The following is a 16691-nucleotide window of genomic DNA, read 5'->3' as shown; positions in this document are numbered from 1 at the left end:
TAATAATGAATTGGAAACGTCGTTTGATTTGTTTGGATAAACTGTACTGGTAACTCTTTGAACTCCTATGTCTGCATTCTGAACGGGTGGATTACTGAACTCAATGACGCCTACTAAACTGACTATTTGGGATATAAAGAAGGAATTTATTGAACAAAACGACCATTCATTGTGTTCCTGGGACTCTTGTGATTGTGATCAGAGGAAGATCTTCAAAGGTAAGTCACTTATTTTATTGCTATTTTGGATTTTGTGACGCCTGTGCTTGTTTGGATAATATGCTGTTGTGGGGCGCTGACCTCAGATAATAAAATGCTGTGCTTTCGCCGTAAAGCTTTCTTGAAATCCTATGATGCGGTTAGATTGCTAAGATTCTAAGCTAAAGAATCATGTATGACACTTGTATTATCATGAAGGTTTAATATTACGTTTTCTGTATTTAGAATTTGGAGCTCTGGAATTTCACTGGATGTTGTCGAGGTGGGTCACTAGTGGGACCCCTGCGCCAGAAAGGTCAACAAACTATAGTTTTGGCAAGTCGGTTAGGACATCTACTTTGTGCATGACACAAGTAATTTTTCCAACAATTGTTTACAGACAAATTATTTCACTTATAATTTACTGTATCACAATTCTGTGACTGTATCACAAGACTGTGCTTTTAAACAGCTTGGAAAAATTCAGAAAATTATGTTATGGCTTTAGAAGATTCTGATAGGCTAATTGACATAATTTGAGTCAATTGGAGGTGTACCTGTGGATGTATTTCAAGGCCTACCTTCAAACTCAGTGCCTCTTTGCTTGACATCATGGGAAAATCAAAAGAAATCAGCCAAGATTGTAGACCACCACAATTCAACACCTGAAGGTACCACGTTCATCTGTACAAACAATAGTACGCAAGTATAAACACCATGGGACCACACAGCCGTCATACCGCTCAGGAAGGAGACGCATTCTGGTGGTGCGAATTCTTTGGTGCTAAAAGTGCAAATCAATCCCAGAACAACAGCAAAGGACCTTGTGAAGATGCTGGAGGAAACCGGTACAAAGGTATCTATATCAACAGAAAAACGAGTCCTATACCGACATAACCTTAAAGGCTGCTCAGCAAGGAAGAAGCCACAGCTCCAAAACCGCCATAAAAAAGCCAGACTATGCTTTGCAACTGCACATGGGGACAAAGATCGTACTTTTTGGAGAAATGTCCTCTGATCTGATGAAACAAAAATACAACTGTTTGGCCATAATGACCATTGTTATGTTTGCAGGAAAAAGGGGGAGGCTTGCAAGCCGAAGAACACCATCTCAACCGTGAAGCACGGGGGTGGCAGCATCATGTTGTGGGGTGGCTTTGCTGCAGGAGGGACTGGTGCACTTCACAAAATAGATGGCATCATGAGGCAGGATAATTATGTGGATATATTGAAGTTACATCTCAAGACATCAGTCAGGAAGTGAATAAAGCTTGGTCGCAAATGGGTCTTCCAAATGGACAATGACCCCAAGCATACTTCCAAAGTTGTGGCAAAATGGCTTAAGGACAACAAGGTCAAGGTATTGGAGTGTCCATCAGAAAGCCCTGACCTCAATCATATAGAAAATGTGTGGGCAGAACTAAAAAAGCGTGTGCGAGCAAGGAGGCCTACAAACCTGACTCAGTTGCAACAGATCTGTCAGGAGGAATGGGCCAAAATTCACCCAACTTATTGCGGGAAGCTTGTGGAAGGCTACTTGAAATGTTTGACCCAAGTTAAACAATTTAAAGTCAATTCTACCAAATACTAATCTGACCCACTGGGAATGTGATGAAAGAAATAAAAGCTGAAATAAATCATTCTCTCTACAATTATTCTGACATTTCACATTCTTAAAATAGTGGTTATCCTAACTGACCTAAAACAGGGATTTTTTCTAGGATTAAATGTCAGGAATTTTGAAACACTGAGTTTAAATGTATTTGGCTAAGGTGTATGTAAACTTCCCACTTCAACTGTATAATCACGTTTCTTTCTATTATCCGTGGGAACACTTAGAACAGATTTCCAACTGATTTCCTGGTGCTTTTACAGTCTTTTATGTCCAACAATGAAAACATTTCTAAATGTTTTTGCTCAAATCTTGGTGGGACAAATAAAACCACCCTTGGGACAATCCTGCCATAGCAAAAGCACAGTAGTTGAAACAGTGTGTAGCTTATAGTTGATATTTACATTTTAATAATTTACCCAGAGCGACTCAGTTACTATCTTTAGATAGCTAGGTTGGACACCACATATAACAGTCATAGTATGTACATTTTCCCTCAATAAAGTGGCTACCAGCAAGGTCAGTGCTAGTAGGAAAATACATGTTATTTTCATTTTATTTTTTGTAAGGGGAGTGGTTGTGGGATTGATTGAAGATACTCTTTGAAGAGGTACGGGTAGAACGACCAAGAGACCAGGGGTTCAAGAACTGTGGGCTCAAGATGGCTGTGTAGGTTTTGATCATAGCCTGGCGGTAGGGAGGGGCAGTTCCTCTGAAGGCAAGCACTGTGGTCTTGTAGTGGATGCAGGCTTCGACTGGAAGCCAGTGGAGTGGGCAGAGGAGCGGGGGACATGGGAGAACTTAGGAAGGCTGAACACCAGGCGCGCTGTGGCATTCTGGATAAGTTGCAGGGGTTAGATGGCACAAGCAAGGAGTCCAACCAAAAGAGAGTTGCAGTAGTCCAGACATGTGATATGTGCATTATTAGTTAGCACTGTACAGTACAATGGCACCACAAGGCTAGTGGTGTGATTGAATGCATGCGTTTTGTCTCCCTCTCTAGCGGAACGAGCTCGAGTAGGACTGGCCCCTCTCCCTGGAATGAAAGGCACAGACTACATCAATGCCTCCTACATAATGGTATGATACTGCTGTACCACACACACACATATCTCATGTCCACCCTGTCTGTCTGATAGGTGTGTCTGAACATAATGATATGTTCTGTACCCTTGATGATTATAATTACCCTGCATGTTTTACTGTTATTGTGTGAAGCCTCTTAATGAATAACAGTCCACCATTTATCATAACGAATAATTCATACTGAGAAACTGAGGCCAAGGGCCTGTACACAGTACATCACGATCAAGACAGTAACCTTTAAAACTCATTGATATGAAATGTAAGTCCTAACAGACACAATACAGTACATTCCTTCTGGTGTTCAGACACTGTGAATGTAATTGGTTAATAATGTTATAGAAGATTTTGTGAGAGCTGTTGACTATGTATGACTGCTAACATGTTGACATTCAACCTTTGGCCATGCAGGGTTACTACAGGAGTAATGAGTTCATCATTACCCAGCATCCTTTGCCCCACACCACCACAGACTTCTGGAGAATGATCTGGGACCACAACGCCCAAATCATCGTCATGCTTGCTGACAACCACGGTTTGGTGAGTAGAGTAGCTGGCCAGCAGGTTATAACATAAGTCTCTTATGCTTTTTACCCTACTTAGTCAAGTAAAACTGTACTGTCCTTGCCTGGTTATGCATCAGTGCTGAAAAGGAATATATGAAAATAAAATATTATACCTTATACTCATCTAACCTGTGTGCCTGTGTTGTCGTATGTGTACCTAGGCTGAGGATGAGTTTGTGTACTGGCCGAGCAGAGAGGAGGCAATGAACTGCCTAGCCTTCACTGTCACCCTGATCAGCAAGGACAGATTGTGTCTCTCCAACGAAGAACAGATCATCATCCACGACTTTATACTGGAGGCCACGCAGGTACAATAACCTTCATCTTTGACCTTTTACCCCTCACAGGTAACCTCTCAGTATATAAAAACATCTTAGACCGTTATGCCGGTATGCAGATAGAAGGGCCATGATTGTCCCGGGGTGGTCCTTAGAGGGAGGACCAGTGGGACTGGGCCTTGGTTGAGCCCATCCATTTTCAGATAGGCTCTACCTAAACTACGTTACTGTAATTGAAGACATTTAGGGGAAGGTTGTTATTCCCATTCCCAAGTGCAATCACATTGGGCTTTAGTTAAACTACAGTTCTGGCCTGGAGTAGTGGTACTGTATTGTCATTGTCCTAGTTGTGTCTGACTGTAATATGTCTCCATCTCTCTAACAGGATGACTATGTCCTGGAGGTAAGACATTTCCAGTGCCCTAAATGGCCGAACCCAGATGCTCCTCTCAGCAGCACCTTCGAGCTCATCAATGTCATTAAAGAGGAGGCCATGACACGAGACGGACCCACCATCATACACGATGAGTAAGTGGGCCTGGTGTGTGTGCGCTTGTGTGTAGATACTGTGCATTCAGTGTCCAGTTTATTAGGTACACCCATCTAGAACCGGGTCAACCCTCCCCCTTTGCCTCCAGAGCAACCTGAATTATTTGGGGAATGGACACATTGCTCAATTGGTATCAAGATGTCCCTCTCTGTCCCTGGTAGGTTTGGGGCAGTGTCTGCGGGGACTCTGTGTGCCCTCACCACGCTGTCTCAGCAGCTGGAGAGTGAAGGGGCTGTGGATGTCTATCAGGTGGCTAAGATGATCAACCTCATGAGGCCAGGAGTCTTCACAGACATTGTGAGTTCAACCATGACCCAGCCAGGAGGATTGGTGCTGTTAATAATCAGCCATTTTCAATAACTAACTTCTTGCAACATCTCCATTCAGTCATAGGAACAAATATCACTTCCAGTCTGTGTAACATGGTGGTTGTCATTGCTCGATCTGACATGACTTCTCAACATGTCCCCAACCTTAGACCTAGTAACATTTGAAGTTACAACAGTTGTCAATATTAACAGTTGTGTTAACCTGTCTCTCTGTCCTCCCCTCTCGTGTGTCTCTCTGTCTCTCCAGGAGCACTATCAGTACCTGTACAAGGCCATGCTGAGCCTGGTGAGCAGCAGAGATAGCGGGATGTGCCCCCTCTACATGGACACTAATGGAGTGGTTGTCATAATGGACGAATCAGACCCTGCAGAGAGCATGGAGTCGCTGGTCTGACTGACTGGTTACTGACTGACTGGTTACTGGTTTGACTGGTTACTGGTTTGACTGGTTACTGGTTTGACTGGTTACTGATCTGAAGGGTTCTACTGGTTACTGGTCTGACTGGTTACTGGTCTGACTGGTTGTATTGGTCTGACTGGTTACTGGTATGACCGGTTGTACTGGTTACTGGTCTGACTGGTTACTGGTCTGACTGGAGTCATTAGTCTGAATGAACACACCGTAGCTCACACCACCACCCGAAGGCACTTAATTTGTACAACTCTGAGAAACGGAGAGAACTTTGGCGGACTTTCCCGAGGCCTTTTTTTGCCAGAACTATTGGTTAAATGAATACCGGTAACCTGATTACCTTTTTTTACACTGATGATATAATGTTTTTTGATATTTATTTGTTTCTTCATTATTTTTGTCTTAATTGTTATCCTGCTGAGGGTTTGCACCTGTTTAAGTTGTTTCACGTGTGGAAAAAGAAAGAAGCTCTGTCCAGTTTGCACTATACTTTCAGTGTTACTGCCTAAAACCCTGTTAGATAATACAGTACAGTTAGCTCGACCCTGGCTCCACGCTCCACTACCTGCATTGGAACCCATTTTGGATTGTGGCAAAGAAAATACTTTCGCCTCAATGAATGAATGAACAGTGAAGACCAAGGACGACCCTACAGGTCAACATGATCTTCCAGGCCAATAGATTTCGTAATACAGACCATCCCAGTTCAGTACATTTTATTACAGTACAGCTCACCCAACATGCATTGCATCACTATTATCTGGCCAACACTTATTTTGGAAACCCCACCTTATCCAAGGAAAATGTTAATCTGTAGAGATACTATGTTACTTATACATATTATAACTATATTACCCAAATATCCCCATTCATATTTGTAAATTATACCCGTTACTTAGATTTTTAAAAAGTAGTATTACAACTACTGTGAACATTTATTGCTTTATATTAAGATTTATATTGTTTTGTAATATATATGACTATATCCTTTATCAAAGTAAGCAGCTGGTTTTGTATACTGTATATCATTCCCCCTCTCGCCTTGTGTGGATCAAGACCCATAGTGTCCATTTTGTCCAACCCAGCTCTACATGTGGCTTATCTTGCATCAACTGTTTTACTTAATATAAAGTTTACTTCATAAAATACAGCTTTCATCTTACCAAATTAATGGAGTTCTCGTAGTCTTAACATCATCTCGAGGCGGAAGTGTTTTTCTTTCATTATAACCAAAGACGTGGCTGAAAATTGCAACAAGAAAGTTGTTTGACTGTAATTGGACTAAAAAATTATATTATTACATGGTTGTTGCAATGTTACCACAAAGTTCTTAGAATGTGTTTCGGGACAACGGTCAGTCACATGACGCGTTCATCCTAATGAAAGTCCATAGTGTAAGCCCATACTTCACCATGTGAAATTACGTTTGAACTGGATTTTAACTAACCCCTACACCAAACAACAATATCTACTTTACTCATTCATACTGTACCATGTAGCTATACCCTGTACTTATACATAGATGCTGTAGTTTCCTTTTTTTTCCCCCTCTTCTCTCTCCACGAGAAGCTTCTTAAATGAAGTCACAACTCTCCAACATTTGGAGAAAAGTCCTGACTTATTACATGCTTATTTGTCACAATGGGAAACAGTTTTTGGCAGCCAACAACCATTTGTTTTGCATGTGTAACTTTTAAATGTATCTCAATCATTATCATTATTATTAACGTTACGCTTTCTACATATTTCATTTATAACATGAGTGTAATTTCCTATTTCGAAGGTATGTACATATTTACTTCAAGGATCAGTCTTCTTGGACGTTCTAATGTTTGCTGTGTGATCATTATAGACCTTTTATTTTCGTATGAAGCTTTTTTTCTTTGTAACAGTATCCTCCTCTTGTATTCGTGGTGAGTATGTAGGAATCATGTCTCCATGGATACAAGTAGACTGCCATCACCTTCCAACACAAGTCCACGACTGCTTCTAAAATGGCATCCTATTCTCTATATGGTGCCCTACATTTGATCAAAAGAGGTGCACTATATACAGTAGGGAATAGGATACCATTCGGGATGTTCACCGTAAATAATTTGTTTTTCTCTCGGGGTCAAGAATATGTTATTCCTCCCCATTTTGAATATCAGACTTTTGCTATAGACTACATCAGACCAGTGTGCGCTATGGATGAAAAAGATCCCGGGAGTCACTGAGTAAAGTTTGCCTCCTCAACCCATCTAAGCAAGTTCAGCAGTTGTTCGATTTTGTAAACGTGAAGAAATGAAATGGTTTGGTCCATTTATTATATTGTCATTGTATGATAGTGCCATGGTGTTGTATTACTATGGTACTGTCATATGATATCATATTATTATAGTGTAATAGTGTTATTTAATATGTAAATTGTATTGCTATACATTAAATAAAGTATGGGTTTTGATGTACTTCATCCTGGTGTTGTCTATTTGTGTGAGATTTACCGTAGTATGAGGCAGGGTTTTCATTGTTCTGCTTTTATGAGCCCGTTTCTATAGTTGTTAACCCCTCAAGGGCAGTTCTATTTTCTATGGTCACAATGTTGCCCTCTGCTGGTTGTCAGTAGTTGGTTGACAGTTATCCCGAACCTCGCCATTATGCACTTTGGTGTTTCTCAGTGTGCAGGTTGAAAACATTTCATGTCCCCCTTTCCCTGGGTCAAATAGGTAATTTACATATTCTATAAATGACACACAGAGAACAATTGTGTATTTGTACAGTCATTTTATTTAGAGGCCACAGCTCTTGCATATTACAACTGTTGGCTTTCATAAGGCAAAAGCAATAATTAATCCACCAGCTAATTTTCACACAAAACGGAAAGCATTCGGAGAGGGTGGGGACCCACGGGCATGCAGCGTTGGCTCAGAATGCAATGTACAGCGGTGTATATACAAAACAACAGTGAGACCCAAAGAAATGCCACACATCTCATTCTAATCAAGTACGTAATAAAACTAAAAAGACAGACCAACTTTCATTTTGGTCAAATAAAAAAAACGTTTATTTTCAGCTCTCTTTTCTCTGTAAACGTGCAACTAAATTTCAAATAGATTAGAACCTGTTTCAAGGTCGTTTCAACAATGTAGAAAGAAAAATATAAATCTCCAAGATATCAAAATGGAGCTTTGAGAATATTGCATTTCCAGAATACCCACTCATTTTAGTTCAAGATGGCTGCTGGACGATGTCTCGTTAGTGATAGGGTGAAAGATTATGAGGTCACAGAGCATTGACACAGATGAGGGACAGACGGTCTAGAACATACTATGGTGCTGAGAGTACAGTAGAGTGAGTAGACGAGATGCTTATCCTAAACAGCATTGAACTTAAATACAGAGGGTCATTTTCAGTTTGAAGCAGTTGGCATCCACTTAAAGATAGTCAATACAAAGAAAAGGGTCTATACACTCATTGTCACAACAATGTACCATTATAATGAATGTAGAATACAACAAAGAAGCGCCATATAGGTTTGCATTGGACAGGGACACACCTAATAATCTCACTCAACATTGTCAAACAAATGGTACTCCATATTGCTTAGGAACACAGAAATGAATTTAGAAATCAATGAGTCAAAGATATCATCAGTGCTATCTTCATCATGACACAGCTAAACTGTCATTCATGGTTTATTTTTTCAACATATTTATTTGTATTATTTTTCCTCAGTATAGTAATTACTATTTTTATTGTTTATTATAGGTCCTTCATGGGCACTTTAAGATGACAAAGAGGACCTAAAGTGGCTGTCTGAGTAACAGAGTTGGTACATGCATTGGTTACCAGGCTAAGTCATGTGAGTGGAGACGGGGGGGGGGTAAAGGGAGGTGTCGGTGCCAGTTCTGAGGTCGGGCGGCGCTGCAACTCTAGTCATCGTCTTCGTCCTCTTCGTCGCTGTCCTTCATGGAGATGCCCCCCATGCCTCCCTCTTTCATGGATGCGTTGGCCTCCTCCAGGGTCAGCCTGTTCCTCACAGTGTCATACATCTTACTGTTCAGGGTGGAGTCTAGCACCCCCTGCAGACGGAAGTCACGGTACTTTTTCTACAAGGAGATGGATGATTAAGAGGGCGATTAGCAAGTATAGAGGGATGAAGTAGCTAAAGGCTCGACAAATAACTTGTGCCACTGAGTTACAGGTAGACGCCATGGTAATCAATGACAGTGAATATAAAGATATCTCTACAATGCACTATTAACCCCTACCATACCATTTTAGCCTTGTTCATACTGGCAGTTTGAAGTGACTCTATCCCATTTTTTGTCATATCCGATTCGAATGGATCTTTTTCCTGCAGTCTGAACAACCAAAAAGCACATGGAATCAGATATATCAAGCCACATTTCATACAAATCTGATTCCTGGTCATGCAACTTGTGTCTGAACAGTCAAATCTGATGAATTTGTTTTTTAGACTGGTATTTTGCATATCTTGTTGCCTGCTAGCTACTCTGCTGACAGTTTGACAAGAACATATGGTAGCTAACTAATAGGCTTAGGCGATATAGCGTTTATACCGTCGATATACCGACGGTATGATTTTCAAAACCGTGGCGGGGGTGTGTCCTACGCCACTGTTTATAAGTTAAGTATACCTATAAGATATCCAAGATGTGTCAAATAAATGATATCCAGCTGAGGGCTCCAGCTGTGCATTTGATTTGCTGACTTGCTAGCTAAGTGGCTAGCTGTCAAGACCCAGCTTCTTGGCTACAGCAGAGACATTCAATCCCCTCCTGGATCAAGAACACTTTTTTTGTGCGCTAAAGAAATTGCGCCTATTGAGTGCACATTCGGTAACAGCGTATACCCCAGTAAGTTACAGAGACAATATGACGCCATGAAAATCTGAATACCACTCAACCCTACTAACTAGCTTGTTAATTGTTTGCAAATAAACGAGTGAATGTGCTAGAAAGCTAAACAGCTAGCTAGCATGCTAGTTATTGTTCTGAACGTTGGATCATCTTATCCTTTAAGGCTTTAAATGTGTTCTCACACTATGATTTCAAATATTCAAAGCAGCTGGGACACTTCCATGGCAGGCATCATTGTCACATTAGCTTGCTAAAAAACAACTTCTGAGTGACAGAAAGCATGAGCACCGCCACGACCAACACCATTGCACACGCACACCTGCCATTACCATGACAACTAGCGTAGCCATGACAGCAAATGACTAGTCTGAACACACAAATCCAATTGTCACTTGTAACTTCCTGTTTGGACAGTCAGTATTCCAAAACTGATTTGAGCATTAAGGCCTGCAGTGTGAGCACAAGGCTTGTGTTACCTTGACATGTTTTCAGTGTACATTTTCAATCATCTTCCCATTTTGCTATCAAATAAAGCGACACTAGTGTCAAAATAGTTACAATAGCTGAGTTACAGTGCAGATTATCAACCCCTACCCTGGCAGTGAGTTACCTTGACGATCCTGATGAGGATCTTGAGCTGGTAGAGATGGAGCTGCTGGTCCATGCGCTCAGTGAGCCAGGTCCCCAGTAGGTTCATGGTGGCTGTGTACCATTGCTGCAACACACACAAACACAGCGTTCTCCAGCAAAACACACACACACACACACGTAGACGCAAACACAAACAAGCACAAACTAGAGCTCTCTGCATATCAAGATGCAGCTTGATATGTTCTCTAGTGAACACACACACACACACACACGTCTTACAAGCAAAACACACTAGCACATAGCAAAGTACTTTCCGACACCTAACACACACAGACATTTACAGTATTTACCAGGAAAGACATGACAGATATTTAGAGAAGAAAAAAAAGACACACACACACACACACTCTGCAGTGGAGAAATAAACACACACTGAACATGCATAAAATACTTGTTTCAGAAAAAAGCCAATTAATTCTTTCAGAATTCCCATTTTTCCAAGCACTGCATGGCACTAAGTAAATCCGAGGGAAACAATGAAATGATTAATACATTGCCAGGGTATATTAGTAGTGCTAGCTAGACATTAAAACTATAAAATGTTCATGTTTTCTGGCACAAACTTTCTGTCTCCAGTACAATCAGGGACAGAAATATCTACTTGACACAAGTTGTTCTTAGTAGGTAAATGTCTAAACTGAACATCATATGGCATACCCATGTACCATTTGTACAGTATATTGTAAGGGGATCTGAATTTATCATAAATGCTTTACTTCAAATGATCTAGACCAGCACTAAAGCCTTGTGAAGGTTCTTCAATACACATAAGCAACACGACAACATCGTAGAACATTCATTCTACATACTCTAACTTCACAGTCTCGTTTCAACTCGATCATTTGCCGAAATGAAATCATAATGACAAAGTGAGTAAATGGCTAGGCAGGCAAGGAGCAGACAGTTGTGCTATTTTCTTATACCTTATTTGAAGAATGTTTCATTCATTCAGAGTGTAGGATAAGATTGACCCAGATGATTCATAGTAGAGAGCAAGTTATAAGAGAACAGCACACGAGAGAAGAAGAGTGATGAACCAAGGAAGATAGGAAACTGTCGTCCTCCTTCGAACGTCCAGAAAAAGAAAAATGAACTTTGAGTCATGTGGAGTGAGTAGGCAGGGCCAGGAATGAAAGACCTGCAGAGCTAGGATTGGACCTGGCTTGGTTGTTTATTTTGTTAGTTTGATTGGTCTAATTGCCCTAGCTCTAATTTGATTGTAACCAGGTTGGTTTTTGTCCTGTAGAGATGACTGGTTGGTCAGGAGGTTTTGGCTTGACGCATTGAGGTCAGATTTTAGCGGATGGATGCCTGTCCACTTCACACTGTCGAGTTGAGCCTACAGTATGTGCGTGCAGTGCATGCAGACCTGGAAGGAAGGTGGGTTTGGTGGCTTCGTGGGTGGCTGGGTGAGTGCGTGCGTGCGTGCGTGCGGTTGGTGGGCTGTATGTGTAGTATGACTGAGGCATAACTCTTAGAGGTGCAAGGTCATGCTAGAAGATGTACACAGGAAGATTATTTGACTTGAAATCATGCCTTATCAACATAATGTGCTAAAACAACGCGACATTAGAGATAAGTGCCACTTTTTTGAAGAAAAGAGGAGGCGGCAGGAGTTATGGGGTTAATAGAGAAAGAAAGAAAGTAATTGAGAGAGTGAATAGAAAGAAAGAGAGAGAGAGAGAGAGAGAGAGAGAGAGAGACGCAGCAGAGATACTACATGCAAAGAGATGGATTGAATATAATAGCATTAGGAGGGGAAATTATGTTAAATAAAACAAAACATAATCATCAAAGACACTCCAAAACTAACGGAAATACAACATTTAAAACCAAAACATCCACAGCTCAAAAGACAAGAAACAGTCAAACGTGGTAGTGCTGGGTAAGGCCAGGTTAGAGCCAGCTATACAATCACACATCAGAAACAGTGGGGTGGAGGGGCTGTACTCTTAAGCAGTGTGGAAACACAAGGAGAGAGACAGGGACAGTCAGTGTTGACCTTAAAGATGGAATTAAACACGCTTTACAGTAGTACATCACACCTTGCAAACACAAAATACACACCACTCTAGCACATAACAGCACACATCACAAACACTCAAAGCTAACACACACACAGTGACAGCGCAGGAACAGTAGGCTACTGCACAAAGTATCACCTCTCAAATACACTAATATACAGCCAACACACGTACTAAACGACTCCAGCACATTGCCACACGCCTTTCAAACATACAAAGCCAACACACACACACACACACACACACACACACACACACACACACACACACACACACACACACACACACACACACACACACACACACACACACACACACACATACACCTGTGCACCACAATACTGTACAGTTTATACATTTCAGGGGTATGAAGCAAACACACGTCACCGTAGTACACCTCACGAAAATGGTGGACACATTATTTCTAATGTACCACATAAGGATTATGTGCTTGTAAGACAGTGCTCTCATATCATTGGCTTTTGCTTTGCAAACGTGAACGTGCATTTTAAAATACTGTTTATTATTTAGTATTACTTAGACAAAAAGGGAAAGTTGGTTATTACGTATCCTAGTGTTGGAGTTTATTAGATGACCTGTACATCATTTCTTTATCTTTCTTTACCCAGAGAGCACTGCTTTCGATAATCCTGCCCGATGGTGCTTGCTTGGACTCTTTGCTTGTAAACAAAAGTGATCCAACCAATCCACAAAGGTCCAAAAGCACTGTGGCGATGCACACCAGAATAGAGTGGGCAGGAGCAGAGGTTCAGAGAACAGAGAAAAAGAGATAGAGAGACGGGGAGAAAAGCCTATAGAGGAAGATAATAAAACACAAGCCTCTTCTGTTCCAGGCTGTGGTAGGCATACACACAGCGCCTGGTCTTAAAATGTGACATATAATATCCCTTTCCTGTCACAATTGTTTTGCCACATTCTGGAAAGTTCCCTCCCTATTGGTCAGGGGGAGACGGCATCTTACTTACATCAAATAACCTTTCTATATACACCTCCTCATTGACCTTATCTCGTAGAATGTCCTGAGAATGGCGGACACAGGTGACATAACCGTCTGCAACGTCCATCCCAGGCTTCTGCAAACACACCAGAAACATAGACGTTGTAAATCTGTCATTTATATCAGATTCAGATTATATTGAGTTTATTAGTCACATGTACAGGGATGCAGATTGTAAACATTTATTGAAAATACATGGCAAATATAATAAAAAATTTAGAAAACCCGATTCAATTAAATAAGAATGTACTTTATACAGACTCCCACGGTACAATAGTGTTAAAGACATAGAGGCGGGGTGGGAGGGGCCGTGGTAAGGGGTTACGTGGGAAGAATGTATCAGCTATGCACAGTACAGTTAAATCACCCAAAACACACGAGAATGTATTTTGATTTTGAATTAAGGAAACGATAAGTACTTCCTTTCTGACTGCATAGCTTTTCTACTGGTTTGACATTTTTACAGAGATCAACTGGGACCGTGGCACACTTACAGGGACGTCCACATACTTTGAGGCAGCTTTCACCTGAAATTACAGGCAGATTGTGACAAGAAAATATGAGAATTCCATCATTTGCAGTCACCAGTATACCTCGAATAATTGACGGAAGCATAGTGCCATCTGGTATGATATTGGAGGCGGTACAGCAGAGAAGCCTTGTCTTACCGTGAATGACATGAACGATGAGAATAGAGTGCCTTCATCGTATCGGGAGATCTTGGCCAACAGACCCTCCAGAATAACCACAAACTGAGAAGTGGGACACGCAAACAACAATAAACAAACAAACGAATAATAACAACATTTATCCCAGACTGCAAAATCCCCTTGGTCTACTTTTCTAGTGCCACAAAGCACTACGAGGCCAACCACAATACGAGTTACGTATCATCAGGGAGGACAAGAAGAAAAACTAAGTGTACCTTTGCCACCATGAGTTGGATCATGTCCTTTACACTCTCCTCAATCAGTTCATCTATCTGGGTGTGATACTGTTTCTGAAAGAGATATTTAACACACATTTCATCTATTTGGGTGGTACAGTTTTAGTAGGTGATCCCTTCTGGGAATTGACCCCACAACCTTTGCATTGGTAGTGCCACAGTCTTACCTCCTGGCCCATCTCCATGGCACACAGCTTGGAAGACTGGTCCTTTGCGTCCACCATCACATTGAACATGGTGCATATTGCTGCGGAGATGCGGAAGTCTGTACCCCTGCTGCTCTTTGCCAGCTTGGACTCAAATGCCATCCTAGTGCTGCAATACACGTCAGGGAACATCTCTATGTCATGTATGGTATTTAGTTTGAGGCAGAGGCTCATGTCCAGCCACATGATCGAGACACACACACACACACACACCAACACTGGCAGTACACAACACCACACACCAGTGTTCATTTTGGCAGCCATTTTAGTTTTAGTCTTAAAATACATTTTAGTCTTAGTCACATTTGAGTCATTTCATCCTTCGTTAGTTTTAGTTATTGTCAGTCAACTAAAACTCATGACAATTTTAGTCTTGTATTAGTCACAGCTATTTTAGTCTTGTAATAGTTAGTGCAGTTTTTTTCTATTAAATAATGAATATTAGTATTTGAATGACACTAAGTGGCAGTGTTTTTACAACTAATGCCGGTTTGCCTGAGGCTGATGCCGTGCAGGTGTTTGTACACATGCATATACACACACTCTCATTCAAATAAACACATACAAGAACACACACACACATGTAATAGTGCCAGACATGCACACAAACATATACAGTTGGCATTGCTGTTATGATTTCAGGTGTCCTTGATATCCTTTGTTTTAAATGTATTTTGTATAATCGTTTTTGCATTGTTGTTTGTTGTTTTCTTCTGTCTTTTCCTTTTTTCTCTTTAGTTCATTCTCTTAGTTGTTGGTGCATTGGGGGGGTTCTTGGGTGTGGGGAATGGAATTAATTGTATTTTATTTTAATTATTCCAGGGGGGGCACTGTGGGAGGGTTCTCGAATGGTTGAGGGACAGCTATTGGGGAACTGTAGGGGGATCTTGGAGGGTTCGGGTTTCACAAGATTGTGATCATGAAAAAGGACACTATGACGTATATTTTCTATCACTATCATGCACAAACACCCTCACACAATAAGGATGGCTCTGTTGCGGAAAGTCTGATACATGTTTGATAGTGTCTTGATGCTGTATTGTTTGTCCTTCATGTTCTAATACTTTAATGTTACCCCTTCCTTGTGTTTTTTGTAATAAATAAGAAAAATAAAAAAAAATAAAACATGAATATTTAGGCTACCTCTGACTTTATCATGTTCACATTTAGATAACCTTTTCCGACAAGGCCCTTGTGTTCCTTAGCTGCCTACATTGATATTGTGGCAGATTGCAACCCATGACAGCTATATTGAACCATATAGGGTACAAAGCCTTGGCTACAGGTTAAACCATTTACAGCTTTGATTTCCTCCCCATCATAACCGTCAAGGGTAGTAAAATAACAGTGGTTTTCTTGAAAAGGGGATCATTTGAGCTTTCCTAAAATGCCAGAAGTATTACTGTACTCCTAATAGTCAACAAATGGCATTCGTTTTTTCCATAGGGAAAAAGCAACCACAACTCGCATTTGCTGACCGTGGCACAAGATTAGGCAACACAAATTAATACATAACAGCGCACATGTTATTTATTCAAAGCAAAAATAGCCTACATGAAAGTAAGAGAGAGTAAACATTGTTATCCCCCTTTTATGACCTTGTCTCATCACTGCAACTCCCCAACGGGTTCGGGAGAGGTGAAGGTTGAGCCATGCGTCCTCCTAAACATGACGCGTTTCTTAACACCCCATCCGCTTAACCCGGAAGCATGTATCAGAGGAAACACCATTCAACTAACGACCGAAGTCAGCCTGCAGGAGCCCGGACCACCACAAGGAGTCACTAAAGCGTGATGAGCCAAACCCTCCCCTAACACAGACAGCGTTGAGCCAATTGTGTGCCGCCCTATGGGACTCCCTGTCACGGCCGGTTGTGACACAGCCTGAGATCGAATGAGGGTCTGTAGTCCCTATGGGACTCCCGGTCATGGCTGGTTGTGACACAGCCAAGTATCAA

General features: G+C 41.3%; 2 protein-coding genes across 3 annotated transcripts in view; one reads left to right on the top strand and one right to left on the bottom strand.

The window, feature by feature from the left end:
• The window catches only part of LOC139370881 (receptor-type tyrosine-protein phosphatase gamma-like), a 266165-nt gene extending 258688 nt beyond the window's left edge, over positions 1–7477 (top strand). The window contains exons 23-28 of the mRNA XM_071110735.1: positions 2813–2889; positions 3304–3432; positions 3620–3766; positions 4122–4264; positions 4448–4583; positions 4863–7477. Coding sequence (XP_070966836.1) covers positions 2813–2889; positions 3304–3432; positions 3620–3766; positions 4122–4264; positions 4448–4583; positions 4863–5009 — 779 coding nt within the window. The 3' untranslated portion in view covers positions 5010–7477. The remainder of the gene's footprint in view (positions 1–2812; positions 2890–3303; positions 3433–3619; positions 3767–4121; positions 4265–4447; positions 4584–4862) is intronic.
• Positions 7478–8924: 1447 nt separating this feature from the next.
• Positions 8925–16691, bottom strand: part of LOC139370879 (calcium-dependent secretion activator 1-like) — a 149508-nt gene continuing 141741 nt past the window's right edge. For both annotated transcript variants that reach the window (XM_071110733.1, XM_071110734.1), the window contains 7 exons: positions 14696–14843; positions 14508–14582; positions 14251–14334; positions 14077–14109; positions 13551–13658; positions 10500–10604; positions 8925–9115 (listed from right to left, as the gene is read on the bottom strand). In XM_071110733.1, the coding sequence (XP_070966834.1) occupies positions 8939–9115; positions 10500–10604; positions 13551–13658; positions 14077–14109; positions 14251–14334; positions 14508–14582; positions 14696–14843 (730 nt within the window). In that variant the 3' untranslated portion in view covers positions 8925–8938. The remainder of the gene's footprint in view (positions 9116–10499; positions 10605–13550; positions 13659–14076; positions 14110–14250; positions 14335–14507; positions 14583–14695; positions 14844–16691) is intronic.

This window comes from Oncorhynchus clarkii, chromosome 17 (genome assembly GCF_045791955.1).
Source record: "Oncorhynchus clarkii lewisi isolate Uvic-CL-2024 chromosome 17, UVic_Ocla_1.0, whole genome shotgun sequence".
NCBI lineage: Eukaryota > Metazoa > Chordata > Actinopteri > Salmoniformes > Salmonidae > Oncorhynchus > Oncorhynchus clarkii.
The sequence above is the reverse complement of the archived record's forward strand: the minus strand, read 5'-3'. Positions and strand labels throughout refer to the sequence as shown.